General features: G+C 49.2%; 1 protein-coding gene across 4 annotated transcripts; it reads left to right on the forward strand.

Annotated features, from left to right (window-relative positions):
- Window positions 1-5,121: 5,121 nt before the first annotated feature.
- Window positions 5,122-8,903, forward strand: LOC141729911 (olfactory receptor 6E1-like). 4 transcript variants are annotated; one of them, XR_012581476.1, is made up of 3 exons: window positions 5,539-5,585; window positions 6,006-6,098; window positions 6,715-6,844. XR_012581476.1 is itself a non-coding variant. In XM_074546573.1 (2 exons), the coding sequence occupies exon 2, from the start codon at window positions 6,024-6,026 to the stop codon at window positions 6,966-6,968; it is 945 nt and encodes a 314-aa protein (XP_074402674.1). In that variant the 5' UTR covers window positions 5,122-5,585; window positions 6,006-6,023; the 3' UTR covers window positions 6,969-7,996. The 4 variants fall into 4 exon arrangements, 2 of the variants coding, with proteins under 2 accessions (XP_074402674.1, XP_074402673.1); XR_012581475.1 differs by having other exon boundaries at window positions 5,540-5,585; window positions 6,712-6,847; XM_074546573.1 differs by having other exon boundaries at window positions 5,122-5,585; window positions 6,006-7,996.
- Window positions 8,904-14,781: the final 5,878 nt, after the last annotated feature.

A 14,781-nucleotide genomic window follows, 5' to 3' on the forward strand; every position in this document is an offset into this window, starting at 1 on the left:
GTGACACTACAGATCCAAGAGACCAGGGTGACACTGTGGCAGTTGATGGAACCAAGGGGCTGTTGTGACACACCAAGGCCTCGTGGAACCAAGGAGAGCATTGTGGCAGTGCAGAACCAAGGAGGCCATTTTGACAGTACGGAACCCAATGGAACCAAGGGTCTTTTGTTATAGAGCAGAGCCTCATGGAGCCAAGGGGCCATTGTGAAACTGTGGGGCAAAAGGAGCCAAAGACACCACTGGTACTTGTCTCCCTGATTCTTTAAGATTTTCTAAGCCTTCTGATGTTTACATTCTTGTATTAAACTTTCTCACACACTTTCTGTAAATAACTTATTGTTTTGCATTCTTTTATGGAGGAGGAGAAATTTGATTGACTGCTGGATTGTCCACTGTCATTGGAGAGGTGGCACTGTCACCCTCCAATCCACTGTCACTTTTGGAAATCTATAAATGTTGGAGTCAGAAAATAAACTTCCCTTTTTTGCCTTGAGAACAGCAGTGTGTGTGCATTGTGTTATTTTGTGTCATATAGTGACAGATAGTGAATTCTGCTGGATAGAAACCTTGTCACACAGTTTTGAGTATTTGAAACTACATATTCTTTATTGCATACAGCATGGCAGTTATTTGGGTGATCCTTAATCCATCTGAGTGCACTGTGCATCAAGTGAGCAGTTTTTTGCAGATACACTTATTACATATTCATGAGCTATCCCCACTTCCTTTGACTTTAATTGACATAGTTGCACCCCTTATCAGAAGTCTTTATATGATTCTTTGGGGTCTGTCTCCAACATCCACTGTCCTTTTTAGATGGCTGATCCTCAACTTTTGAGTAAGGGCAATATAATTTTTATGCATAACTTCTGCTTTGTAAGCGTTGCAGAGCACAGCTGTCATCCTGCTTGTGTTTTGTGTGAGTTGCATCCTTTATCTGTTTCTCCAAGGTTGTGCTGTTCTGTTCTACTGTCCTCATCAAGTCCCCCGTTTTTCCTCAGTTCCTTATGGGCATTGGTCTCTCAATATCTGTACTTCATTTTATGGCGTAGGGCACTATAACACTGAATTGTGATGCAAGCTAAATCCATACAGCAATTACTGTGCTGACCAATTTAAACAAATGTTTTAACCAAATCTTGAGTAACCATGAAGGAAGTTTGGTCCAGATTTCTTCAAATCCCCAGGAGGTTTCATCTTGAGCTGTGCATTGAAAGAATTTTTAAACTATAATACTCTGTCTGAAAGTCAGTTCTTGAGCTTTCTGGATCAAGAGAAGAGCAGCTGCTGCTGACACCAGACAGTCCTGAATGACCTTGTCTGGTTGCTGTGAAAAGTAGGCACAGCCCTGCTCCAGTCCCCAGCAACTGTGACAGCACTCCCTGTGCTGGGTTTTCTCTCTCATAGGGAAACAGATCCAATGGGTCCACAGGGTCTGGGAGCCTCAAAGCAGGGCCTGCATGAGGGCTCGCTGGAGCTGTGAAAAGGCATCCCATGCCATACCAGTCCAGACTATAAAGTCCTGCTGGCCTGCCTTCAAGAGCTCACACAGAGGTTTACCCACAATTGCTGATGCATAGCTGACATCATTCCACCACCCCGAGAATTGCCTGCGACTCATCAGTCATGGCTATGGGAGTTGGCAAATTGCTTCTTTTCCTTCCTGTCCCAACCTCCTTTGTCCATGGAGGATTTCAAATCTCAGGTAGGGTTCTGTGGTCTGGACTGTTTGTACTTTGTATCCACTGAGTCGCAGAAAATCCCGCAATGCTACAGTCTGATTCCTGCATTGCTGCAGTGGCCTCAGAATGCCATTTCCAGACTGGAACAAGACTCCAAGAGGGTTCTTGTCCTAGGGTGACGTTAAAATGCTTGTATCCCCAGTTGTCTGCTGTGTTTATGCTGGATATCATGTTCTGTGCCTTCAAGACTGGCTCTGAAAAGCAAAGTTTTGTTTTGTTATCAGCCTGCTCACTCCCCCACAGCTGGTGGGACACAGACAGTGCAGTACATAGGGCTGCTTTTGCTTTTTACTCTTGCTTTTGCTCTTGCTCCTGCTTTTGCTCTTGCTTTTGCTTTTGCTTGTTAGTTAGTTTAGCTAGGCAGTCTGAATTTTCCCTGGACTGTTTTTCTTTCCCTTTTTTGGAACCATTTGAAACTGCTCTGGACTGGGACCTGGGAAACACCAAGAGTTTGCACCTTGTGGCTGCAGCAGCTGCCCCAGCACTGCAGGGACTGAGAACAGAGTGACCACTCCCAAGAGAGACTTCCTGAATTTGTCATCTTTTCAGAGCTGTGAATGAGTTTTGTCATCCGGTATCATTTATTTTGTGTCCTGGGGGGTGCTGTGCCTGTTAAATAAACAGGTTCTTTCCACTTCTCTCTGAGGAATCCTTCCCAAACCGGTTGTGGGGTGAGGAGGAGCTGTGTAGGTTTGCTTTCTGGGGGGGCCCCCCTTTTGGAGGTTTTCTCCCAAATTTGCCCTAAACTAGGGCAGTTCTGATGTTTGCATTCCTCCAGTTCTTTGGCCACTTGGTTTCCAAATATGGTGGGGGTACTTTTAAACCCCTATGGTAGAACTGGCTGAGTCAGTTGGGTTCTTCTCACTGTGTTTGGACTTTCCTGTTCAGAAGTAAATAGTTCTTGACCTTCACTACTCAAGGAGATACAGAAAAAGCCACTTTCAAATTCTATACTGTGAACCATTTTAATTTTTCACTCCATGTTGTTAGCAAGGTACAAGAATTTCCTGCTGACAGGTGTTCACCTCCTGCTGTCTCATTTATGGCTCTAGGATCCTGTATCAGCCACTAATCCTCTCCATTTGCCTTTTTAACTGGCAGAATAGGGGTATTAAATTTGGATTCATGTTCCTTCAACTGGCCTTATTTTATAAATCTTTTCACCAGAGATAATAAACCCTTACAAATTTCTTTTTTAAAAGGTATTGCTTTTGTCTTACTGGTCTTGCTCAGGGTTTCAATTTATTTCTTAGAGGCTCTGCTTTTCTGGGTTACTCGGGCACCTCTCCAGACTACCAGATTTACTGCATCCTCAAGTGATACAGATGGCAGATGGATCTTGAAGATTCTGATTTTGAAGATTGCAGTGCAAAAATAGAGGCTTCCACATAAATAAATTTTGGGGTAATAACCTGCATTTTGCCATTTAAATCTTGATTTTATCTTTCAGGTTTTCCAATAAGTCATCCAAGGAGAGGCTTTAGTAAATTGAGTAGATACAAAAACTGGGGAGTCATCCCTTGTTTTCCTAATTTAAAATCAATGAGCTGGAAAAATGGCTGAGTTTCATGATTCCCTGTTGCACCAATGATTGTTATAAAATTATTACTCAAGTTTCCTTTTGCTGTATTTAGCACAGAGTGACCAGGTCCTGTAGCCACTAAAAATTCTAACTCCTCATGGACTTCCTCCCTCCCCAGCTTAGCTGTGACCAGAGGTTCTGCTGGGAAAGAATCCTCTGGTCCCCCTCAGAGTCCATCAGTGATGGCCACAATAGGGGGGTTTTGTGTTGTAACTGCAGACGGTCCCTTTTCAAAAGCCTCTTTCTTACAATGTGCACATTGATTAACACCAAGGCTCTTTTCTTTCTTCCTCTGCTATTCTTTGATGAGCCCTCAGGGATGTAAGAGCTGAAATGAGGGATGCAGGACTCCAGGCAGCTCTCCAAAATGCAGTTTATTCCATCCAAGAGGTTACAGCAGTCCAGGGTCATGGGTGACAGAGCTGTGCCCACAGCTGTCAGCTGCAGCTGCAGGCCTGGAGACCCTTTGGTTTTGGTTACAATGCATTAGATACTCTTCTTTGCTGAGCATCTTAATACAGTAGAACCAATCTATACCTTAACTTTTACCTATAGCCTATCATAACTCCAGTAATTGCCATATTCATGTTACTGTTCTCCAATCACTAAAAGTCAGTACATTACAGTTTAAGCTAGAAGTTGTTTTTCAGTTTTCTTGCAGTGGAAAATTCTGAGACCTTTTTCCTACTTGCAACATCAGCGGGCTTGTTTGCCTGTGCTATCTTCCTGCTTGGTAAAAACATCTTCTTGTTTGAGGTGGGTTTATCCTCTACTCTAAATCATAAAATCCCCATCTAACTAACACACCCTTTGCCTCCTTGGTTATCCAGTAAGACTGGATCAGCAATTCTTTTCTTCTATATAAAAACTTGCTTCCATCTCTATTCCTTCTTTGGGTTTTACATTTAAAAATCTTTCTGCTAGGCATACATATCTATGAGACTTTCTTGTCAAACTTTCATCCTTCCCAACACAGGGAAAAGATTGAATTGTGGAATAACTCACATTGGATGAGGGCCCTTTGCAACAGAGCCTTCAACTGCATCAAATGTGGCTTCACTTAAAGCTGTTCTGATTTGTTCTATTAATCCACTTGCCCTGGGTCTTTGGAGTGTGGAAGCATCTTAAGTAATTGTGATTTGCTCAGTTTTACTCAGCTGTGCAGCAGAAGGTGCTACAGGGGTCTCTGAAGCAGTCAGAGCCTCCAGCCAGGCTGGTGATCACTGCATTTGTGCACAAGAATCAGCCTGGGCACAGCAGGATCTGCTCATCTCAAGGGCTGCCCCGAGGCCCCACCTGGAGAGCTCCAAAACATTTCAGTCCCACAGTTAATTTCGAAGGTGACTCATTTTTGCTCATTTTGGAGTTGGTTCATTTTGAGGGCTCTTGACTGAGCTCAGTCACTTGGTTTCAAGTTGATGGCCTGTCTCAGACCAGCTTCTGCTCTGCTCTGTGTGGACAATGAGATGGGAGAGTCCTTGGGCCACCCAGGGGACCGGTGACTTCAGGGCTCTGGTTGCCATCAACAGAGCTTTGTTTCACTGCTTCCCCCTCCTCTTGTCCCTGGCATTTTAAATAATTCTGTTTTCAAAGCCATCTGCTCTGCTATTCATGTCTAAAAGCAAACCAAAAAACCTGAAAGGGAAAATACCTTTTTTTTAGAAATAGCTTTATTTTAGACTTTACTAGAAAATACAGTCTTTATTGCATATATTTTTCTCATGTATCTTTCCTTAGCTGTGTATTTTGGTTTCAGAACCGAGTAACTTAATTACTTAATTAATCAGGGATTTGAGACTTGAAAAGTGAGTTTAATCTATTCCCTGCAGGCACCCAGGAGAATTTGTTGTCTCGAGGCTCTCTCTGTAACCAGTGGAGACAAGAGAACATTTGGAGGCTGGGTGCTCCCATCTGGCACACAAAACAAAAATTACAAATATCTTCCTGGCACTTTTCTCTCACTCTGCATTTGGGTTATTTGATAGCAACAGCAATGAAGGACTGCATGGGAACAGGTGCATTTTGGTGCAGACAGGAGACAGCTCAGATTGTGACACTCTGTGTGGATCAATAATAAATTCCAGTCCTCATCTGGAGTACTCAAAAACCAAGTTATACTTGGTCCCTAATCTGCCCTCCTCATTCCTTTCCTGACGAGCCAGAGAGGGAAAAGCTGTGGAAGAAAGCAGAAGCTTGCAAAAGAGATACCTGGGATTGCTTATTTTGGAATCAACAGATCCTCAGGGACTCCTGGTCCAAAGGCAAGTGCTGAAAAGTAGAAACAAGGAAGTTCAATGCACAGATTGGATATAATTTCACAGTTTAGTGTTTGTGCTGTAGATGAGAGGTGTTTGGCACATGGGTGTGACAGATTTTGCAGTAGGTTTGTGTGAGCTGGGAATTTCCCAGGAAAGGGGGGAAATAGCCAAACACTCTTTAGAATCCTCTGTTCCGGTGAAAGAATTCTTTGGGAGTGTTTGGAAAAGGTAGAAAGAACACAATAAATCCCTAGGGTCTCTACCTGAAATGGTAAACAGAACAATCAGGATGTGAGAATTGTTTGAAGCACGATCTCTGTGCAAGACTGCAGGAAAAGAAAGAAGCAGAGAAGGAAGGATAGAAATGTTTGTCCAGACTGTGAAATTTTCCCACTTGTTTTTGCCATGTTCCTGTCTCAGCAGGATGAGCTGGAATTCAGCATGGGACCAGAAAATGAAACAGCAGTTACTGAGTTCATCCTAGAGGGTTTCCCAGAGCTGGATCCAAGGCTGCAGGTATTTTTCTCTCTGGTCCTTCTGCTCATGTACCTGACAACAGTGATGGGGAATGCAACCATCATTTTCCTCGTGTGTGTGGATCACCACCTGCAAACTCCCATGTACTTTTTCATCAGCAACCTGGCCTTCCTGGAAATCTGGTTTACATCCTCCACAAGCATCAAACTGTTTGTGATGCTGAGTTCTGGTCAGAACACTCTCTCACTAAGAAGCTGCTTTGCCCAAAACTATTTCTATTTTGCTATGGGCTGCACAGAGTTCATGCTGCTCGTTGTCATGTCCTTTGACCGCTATGTTGCCATCTGCCAACCTTTGCTCTACGCTGCCATCATGAAGCCTCAGCTCTGTGTCCGCCTGGTTGTTGCTGCTTGGGTCCTCAGCTTTGCCCTGCTGAGCTACCGGCTGCTCTTCCTCTCTGAGCTGTCCTTCTGTGGCTCCAAGATCCCCCATTTCCTTTGTGACAACTCTCCCTTGTTCAAACTGTCCTGCTCTGACACCAGCCTGCTGTGGAAAATAGACTCTGTCTTCATATCCTGTGTTGTGCTGGGTTCCTTGTGTTTGACTCTGGCATTTTACATCTGCATCCTTTTCTGTGTTCTGCATCTTCCAGCAGCCTCTGGGAGGAAGAAAGCTTTGACTACGTGTTCTTCCCATCTCATCACCTTATCCATTGCCTACGGGAGCTGCATTGCTCTCTACACACGTCCTGCAGAAGCTGTTTCCTTGAGCACCAACAGAATTGTAGCTCTGCTGAATATAGTCCTGTACCCATTCTTAAACCCCTTCATCTACAGCCTTCGGAACAAACCTGTGATCCTGGCCCTGAGCAAATCCATTGCAAGGGCAAGAACAAAGCTTTTCCCCTAACCATAGTGCATTTCTGGAAAGCCATCGCAAGAATCTGGTGTCATCTGTTACACAATAGCAGCGCCTGTGAGTGCAGCCTCCAAACAGGGCTGCCTCAGGTTAAGAGATAAGAGACTCATCTGCACACCCAAACAAGGCACCGACAATGGCAGGAGGAGAAACTCAGTTCACTCTCTGCCCTGGCTGCTCCCAGGACCATTTACTGGAGAGCCACCAGCTCATTAAGGGCCAATCTGCATAACAGAGAAGAGTTCAGAAGAACAGTGGCAAGTGACAATCCAAATTACAGCTCCTGGGCAAAGGACACCTTGTCCAGCTCCTTCCTTGGGACAGCCAGCAGCCCCAGTGTCTAGGTTTGGAATCGCAAAGTCACTGAGAGCAGGTGGGGAAGACTGGGGGGAATTGAAAAGGACTGGGAACGAACTCAGGTGTATTGGGACGGACAGGGCTGTACTGGGAGGGACAGGAGGGGGTGAATGGGCTGGTCCCGCCTCCACCGCCTCCCATTTGCCGAGGCTCCCGCCCATCACCGCCTGCAGCCATTGAGCGCCAGAGGCCGGGGCCCCGAGGGCGGTGCCTAGGGTGGGCGCCATATTTTCTGGTTTTGCCTACAACTCACATCATGCCCCGGGGCCCAATTGAGCCCCACTGCAGTCGGGACTACAACGCCCGTCATGCCCCGCGCTGCACACCCCCCCCCCCCCGCTTCCGGGATCCGCCCCATCTGTCCCATAAATGTCCCCCAGACCTTCCAGGATCCCTCAGCGCTCCCTCAGAGCCCATTAGGGAGACCTCAAAAGCGTCTCCGGACCCCCCTGAGTGCTCCCAACCCCACAGATACCCGGTACAGCCACTTCTGGAAATTCATCTCCTCTCATCCCCCGCGGCCCCAGAGCCCATCAGAACACAGTCCCGCACCTAAAACTCCTGCCGTGCCCCACGGCCTAAAAAGCCCACTTAGAGCTCCCCGAGCTCCTCCCAAGGGCTCTCGAACCGTTTAAGTTCCCCCGAGGATCTCAAGTCGAGGGTCGGACAGAAAAGTGTCTTCTAAGAGCCTTCCCGAACCCCCAAACATCGTGTTCCAGCCACTTCCGGGACTACAGCTCCCATCATGCTCCGCGGCGGATGTCCAGCGCTATCTTAGCCGGGACTTCATCTCCCATCATGCTCCGCGTTCCACCGAGAGCCATTGCAGCTGCGCTTTGAACTCCTGTGATGCTCCGCGGCCCCTTTAAACTCTATGATACCCGCGCCTACAACTCCCATCACCCCCCGCGCCCCATTGAGCCCCGTTCGAACCCCCCAAGGGCCCGCCCAGACCCCGAAGGGCCCCAAATTCCCCTCCCTGACCTCCAAGGGCCCCCCTGGAGCCCAAAGTGCTGCCCCTGACCCCGAACTGTCCCTGAGAATCCCTGAGTGCCCCTCCAAGTGCCCACCCGGCTCCCCCAAGTGTCCTCCAAACCCTCAAGTTCTCTCTGAATTCCCTCCCCAGACCCAAAAATGCTCCGAAGGTGCTCCAGAAATGTCACAGGGGACCGCAAAATGCCCCCCCCGCCCCCGCCTTGACTCTGTATTATAAAATGATCTTTAAAAAGATCATTTATATCTTTATTAATATATCTAATTACCAGAAAGACAAATAAATAAACAGCTAATACAGCCTAATTAATTAATGAAGAGAATTGTGTTAATTGGAAACACTGAGAATTAATTTTCTTGGCTACTAAAATGGTATTGATTTTTTATATAAATATAAAAACTAGGTAATAAAAACAAATACTCTTGTTATAAATACAAATAAATATATAAATGATAAAGTAGTAACACTACTTAATGTGTTACACAATAAAAATAAAATAATAAATTGCATTAACATTTTTGGATGTTTTGGGATCTCAGTTCAAGGAGGCGATGGTGAGGCTGGGGGTGAGGAGCAGGTTGTCCAAAAGGGCCCAGCATGAAGGGGCTCATTCTTCTCTGTGCCCAGACCTCCTGAGGAGACATTCAGCATGAAGATCATTGGGAAATATTTCTGTCACCTCTTCAATGATCTGAAAAATAAAAAAATGCACACTTGATTAAAAAACAATCATGAGATGCACTTTGGAATCTCCCTCTTGAAGAGAACTCCAAACTGACTCCAATCACTTTACATGCCCTGGAGACTCAAAGGCAATGGAAAGGAGACAAAGAGCTCCTGAGGGCTTTCTGTATTTTTATCAGCACCATGGTGGATCTGGGGCTGGGTCCAGGAGCCTCAAGAATGGAGAGAAGGATGAAGAAGCTGCTGAAGGAGTCAGCAGCAAAACTCCAAGTGTCTTGGAGCATGGCTGGGCCCCAGTGAGTGCAGGGAGTGCCAAAGGCTGCCCAGGCCTGGTGAGAGCAGATCCTTGAGGCCAGGATTGCAGGGAGCCCAAGGCTCTGAGCAGGGAACTGCAATGCTGAGCAAGGCCTGGCTTGGCTGCAGGAAGCAGAAAGGCCAAGCCCTGAGCCCAGTCTGGGCCAGCAGAGCCTGTCCCTCATGGCTGCCTTGAGGCTCTTGCTGGGCCAGGGGGATGTGAGGGGCAGCAAGGACAAACGGCATCAACCTGCAGCCCCTGCCAGCCTCCCCAGGGAGGCTGAGGGAGAAGCAAAGTGCAGCCCCTGCCAGGAAAGTTCCTCCTGTGGGGCCTCCAGAGGCGCTGCCCGAGCCCAGGGCACAAAGGCCTGGGTGCCTGTGGCCCTGCCAGCCCTGCCCAGCCCTTGGCCATCTGTCCTGCAGGCTGTGCCCCCTGTGCGTGCTGCTCCTCTGCCCTGGCCGGCTGCACTCGCCCATCTCGCTGTGCCCCAGCATTTCTCACCCAGTGTTTCTGTGCCCTCCCTGGGCTCCCTGCACCCAGCGCTGCCGGCTCCTGGCACACAGAGCCCGGCCATGGCCCAGCCTCACGCTGCTAACACCTCCAGCACCAACATTCTGCCCTGCAAGGGACTTTGCTTTCTCCTCAGCTCCAGCCTGAACCTTCCAAGCTGCACTTGGGGGAGGTTTCCTGCAATTCCCACTGCCAAGGAAAGCTCTGTCTCCTGCTGGTCACAAACAGAGAAGGGCTGGTGGGAGATCTGTGGTGGTCAGAGGCTGTTTTGGGCACAGTGACAATGAAATTATTGAGGTTTTAAATATTCTGTGAAAGGTGAAGCATCAAAAAATCTTCTACACTTGAGTTACAGAGAGCAGACTTTAGCCTGTTGAGGATTGATTTGGCAAGTACCAAATCAGGTACTGATTTTTTAAAGAGAAACAGCCATTTAAAACAAAGGATTCCAAGAAGGATGGACACACTTCAAGAAAAAATAATTAGAATGAGCAGTAACAGCCCAAAAGTGAGCTAGCTAGGAAAAATGAATGGCCTGGCTGGGCAGGGAGCAAATTACTTGATAAAAATTATATGATACAATCATCATATAACCAACTCAGGTCAGGTAAGCAAATCAGGAAGTTTAAGGATGTTGTTTAAGGATAAGTTTAAGGTCATGGAGAAAGAAAATTAGAGAGGTGAGAGCTCAATTAGGACCTAACTGGGACAAGTCTGTGAAGAATAATAAAAATGCTTTTTAAAATATGTTAATGTCAAAAGGAGGGGAAAGGAGAACCTCCTTTTCTCTTTGGGGAGTAATGGTTACCAAAGGTGAGGAAAAGGCTGAGGTAATGAATGCCTTCTTTGCCTTAGTTTTCAAGAATAAATCAAGTTGACCTCAGGACAAGTGTTCTCCTCAGCACAGGGAACAGAACAGCCCCTGTAGTCCAGGAGGAAGCACTTGGTGACATGCTGAGCCACTCAGATGCTCACAGGTGTATGGGATTGGATGGGATACATCCCAGGGGGATGAGGGAGCTGGTGGATGAGCTCCCCAAGCTGCTCTCCATCATTTACCATCAGTGCTGGCTCAGCAGAGAGGTCTCAGAGGACTGGAGGTGCCAGTGTGAGCCCATCCCCAAGAAGGGCTGGAAGAAGGATCTGGGGAACTCCAGGCCTGTCAGCCTGACCTGGGTGCCTGGCAAGGTTATGGAACAGATCACCTTGAGTGCCATCCCAGGGCACCCACAGGATGGCCGAGGGGTCAGAGCCAGCCAGCGTGGATTTCAATATCTGCACTGATGATCTGCATGGGGGGACTGAGTCCAGCATCGCCAAAATTGCAGATGACACCAAGCTGGGTGTGAGGGTGGATCTGCTGCAGGGTAGGAGGGCTCTGCAGAGAGAAATGGACAGGCTGGATCCAGGGCCCAAATCCAGCAAGGTGAGGTTGAACAAGACCAAGTGCTGGGTCCTGCGCTTTGGCCACAACAACCCCTGCAGTGCTACAGTCTGGGGACAGAGTGTCTGGACAGCGGCAAGGCAGAAAGGGACCTGGGACACTGATGGACAGCAGGCTGGACACGAGCAAGCAGTGTGCCCAGGTGGGCAAGAAGGCCAATGGCTCCTGGCCTGGATCAAGAATGGTGTGGCCAGCAGGAGCAGGGCAGTGATTCTTCCCCTGCACTTGGCACTGGTGAGGCCACACCTCGAGTGCTGTGTCCAGTTCTGGGCCCCCAGTTTTGAAAGGCCATGGACGGGCTGGAGTGTGTCCAGAGAAGGGCAACAAGGCTGAATGGGGGTCTGGAACACAAGTCCTGTCCAGAGCGGCTGAGGGAGCTGGGGTTGTTTATCCTGGAGAAGAGGAGGTTCAGGGGAGACAAGGCAGTGTCAGTGCACAGGTCGGACTTGATGATCTCGAAGGTCTTTTCCAACCTTGCTGATTCCTTGATTCTCTGGAACGATCCTTGGAGCAGTTGCAGGATGAGCCCTGGGCCTCCTCTTCAGGAGCTCCAGCAGCCCAGGTCCCTCAGCTTCTCCTGCCAGCCCCAAAGCCCATCCTGTCAGTCCTGCAGAGCCTCTGCAGCTCCTCCTCACTGCCCAGAACAGGGAGTCCCAGAGCCAGACACAGCAGTCCAGATGTGCCCCCCTGGCCTGGGGTGCCTCTGGCAAGGCAGCAGCACCAGGCACTGCAGGAGCCTACAGGCAATTCCTGCAGCACTTGTAGGATGATCCTGCTGCCCAAGGGACGTTCCCATGGTGCCAAGACAGGAACTGAAATGGGGAGTGGGGCCAGAGAGGAAAGGGCAAAGAGGGATAGGCTGTTTGCAGGGGAGGGGACTGGGATGGGCCATAGGAAGAAATCTGGATCAGAGAAGAGTAAAGAAAGCAAAGGTGAAGGAAAGGAAATGATTAAAGCTTTTTGTGAGTGGCTGCCAGGCAGCCCTGGCTCTGAACAACAGCATCTGCAATGGAACAGGAAACTGTCAGCTCATGGGAACAAACTTTCTGGCGGAGTGCAGAGGCCACAACAAACCTGAGTGGTTTCCCTGCCATCCCCCAGCCCTTGCTGGCCCCAGGGGCTGATGGCATTTGTGCTCCCTCAGGTTCATGTCCCCACACCAACAGCATGGGGGTGCTGCCCCTCCTCTGTGCAATGCAAACAGGGGCTGCTGAGCCAGTGCTGCCGTGTCTGTGCCTGCAAGGATGGGGCACCTGTGTGAGCTGGGGGAGAGGCCAGGGCTGCAGAGGGGGGATGTTGTTGGCAGCTCCATGAGGACGCTCTGGGACGCTGCCCAGTGCAGTGCACTGGGGATGGATCAGCCCCTGCTCTGATGCTCCTTCCCATCCACCCCAGGGCCCTGCAGAGCCCAGCCATGCTCTTTGCCCCCAGCCTGCCCATGGCCAGCCTGGGGCTGCTCATGGGGCTTTTCTGTACTGAGCATTGGCCTGGGTGTGTTCTTGAGAGAGCCTGGGCAAGGAGCCTGGAGCCCCCAGGGCCTGGGCTGAGGCGTCAGCACTGCCCCAGCAGTGCCCATGGCCTGTCCCTGCTGCAGCCCTGGCACTGCCACCCCCAGGGCTGTGCCCGGCCCCAAGAGCACTCAGGCCCTGCAGCAACACCAGGGCCACCAGGGCAGCGGGGCAGGGCCACGGCAGCAGCACTGGCAACACCAAGTGCTGCTGCTGCTGGGCACAGCTGCTGGGCCAGCACTGATCTGCCCCCAGCTCTGCACACAGACATTGCTGCTGCAGCTCCACAGAAAGCAACAAAAGGGGGATCTCTGGTGAAAATCCTGCTGGGAAGTCATTAAGGCACTTAAACCCACCAAGAGCATAGGAACTCATAGACTCTCAGCCTGAACAGTCTGTGGGTCACAGTGAAGGTGTGGAGGAACAAAATGAGACATGTCACGATTGATGGCTTTCCTTTAGGAACAATATTATAAAATGAAAACAACAGAAAAGAACGTAGAAAATTAAACTAAGAAGAGGTATCAAAGATGACTTTTATTACAAGTGACTTGCAAAAACGGGCCAGCAGTTTAATGTTTCTTTGATTGTCCAGTGATGAGTATACACAAAGCAGCCTTGAGCTCCTGGTTCCTCAGGCTGTAGATGTGGAGGTTCAGGGCTGGAGGCACCACCAAGTACAGAACTGACTGGGGCAGATCCAGAGATGGGGAGGAGATGGAGGGGGGCTTCAGGTAGGAAAATGCTGCTGTGCTGAAGAACAGAGAGACCACGGCCAAGTGAGGGAGGCAGGTGGAAAAGGCTTTGTGCCATCCCTGCTCAGAGAGGATCCTCAGCACAGCCCTGAAGATCTGCACATAGGAGAAAACCATGAACAAAAAACTTCCAGAAAATAAACAAATACTAATAGCAGGAAGCCCAAGTTCCCTGAGGTAGGATTTGGAGCAGGAAAGCTTGAGGATCTGGGGGGATTTCACAGAAGAACTGGCCCAGGGTATTGCCGTGGCGCAGGGGCAGGGAAAAGGTATTGGTTGTGTGCAGCAGAGCATTGATAAAGGCACTGGCCCAGGCAGCTGCTGCCATGTGGGCACAAGCTCTGCTGCCCAGGAGGGTCCCGTAGTGCAGAGGTTTGCAGATGGACACGTAGCGGTCGTAGCACATGACGGTCAGGAGGGAAACCTCTAATGACATGAAAAACACAAAAAAAAAAAGAGCTGTGCAGCACATCCTGAGTATGAGATGTCCCTGGTGTCCCAGAGGGAATTGTGCATGGCTTTGGGGACAGTGGTGCAGATGGAGCCCAGGTCGCTGAGGGCCAGGTTGAGCAGGAAGAAGAACATGGGCGTGTGCAGGTGGTGGCCGCAGGCTACGGCGCTGATGATGAGGCCGTTGCCCAGGAGGGCAGCCAGGGAGATGCCCAGCAAGAGGCAGAAGTGCAGGAGCTGCAGCTGCCGCGTGTCTGCCAATGCCAGCAGCAGGAAATGCCTGATGGAGCTGCTGTTGGACATTTCTTCACTCTGGCCATGGTTGACTCGAAAGAAGACATTGACAAGGTCTTTGAGTCAATTCTATGAGTTTATTTTAGGAATTATCTCAAAACTACGTCTCCATCGGTGGGAGAACTTGACTCAACATTTTTATTCTTGAGCCTGAGTTTTTGCTCCTGAGTTACTGCCTCATCTTCAGCATTGCTCTCAGCCTGAACTCCGGGGAAGCCTAGAGGGGAAACAGGGCTCCCTGTGTCCCAGGGCAGTCAGATCTGCTGGTCCCCACACAGGTGCCCTTTGCCCATTACACCTCCCTCTAAATCAGTGTGATTCAACATAAAACAAGCTTGAAAAATAAAGTGGAGATTTTAAAGACACCAGTGTTAAAGTGAATTTTCCGAAGCTCTTCTTTCTTTCCCAGTGCACCTGAACAGAAAACGATGCAAAGTGTTGGTCTGGCTCTCTGCTGCCTGGAGCTGTGCCTACTGGGAGCTGTTTCTCTCTATTCAAGCCTTGTCCCTGCCA

The sequence above is a fragment of the Zonotrichia albicollis genome, chromosome 8 (assembly GCF_047830755.1).
Source record: "Zonotrichia albicollis isolate bZonAlb1 chromosome 8, bZonAlb1.hap1, whole genome shotgun sequence".
Classification (NCBI taxonomy): Eukaryota; Metazoa; Chordata; class Aves; order Passeriformes; family Passerellidae; genus Zonotrichia; species Zonotrichia albicollis.

Excerpts from the sequence above, each read along its gene's own strand:
- LOC141729911 (XM_074546572.1), top strand. The coding sequence starts at position 5,988 with ATGTTCCTGTCTCAGCAGGATGAGCTGGAATTCAGCATGGGACCAGAA.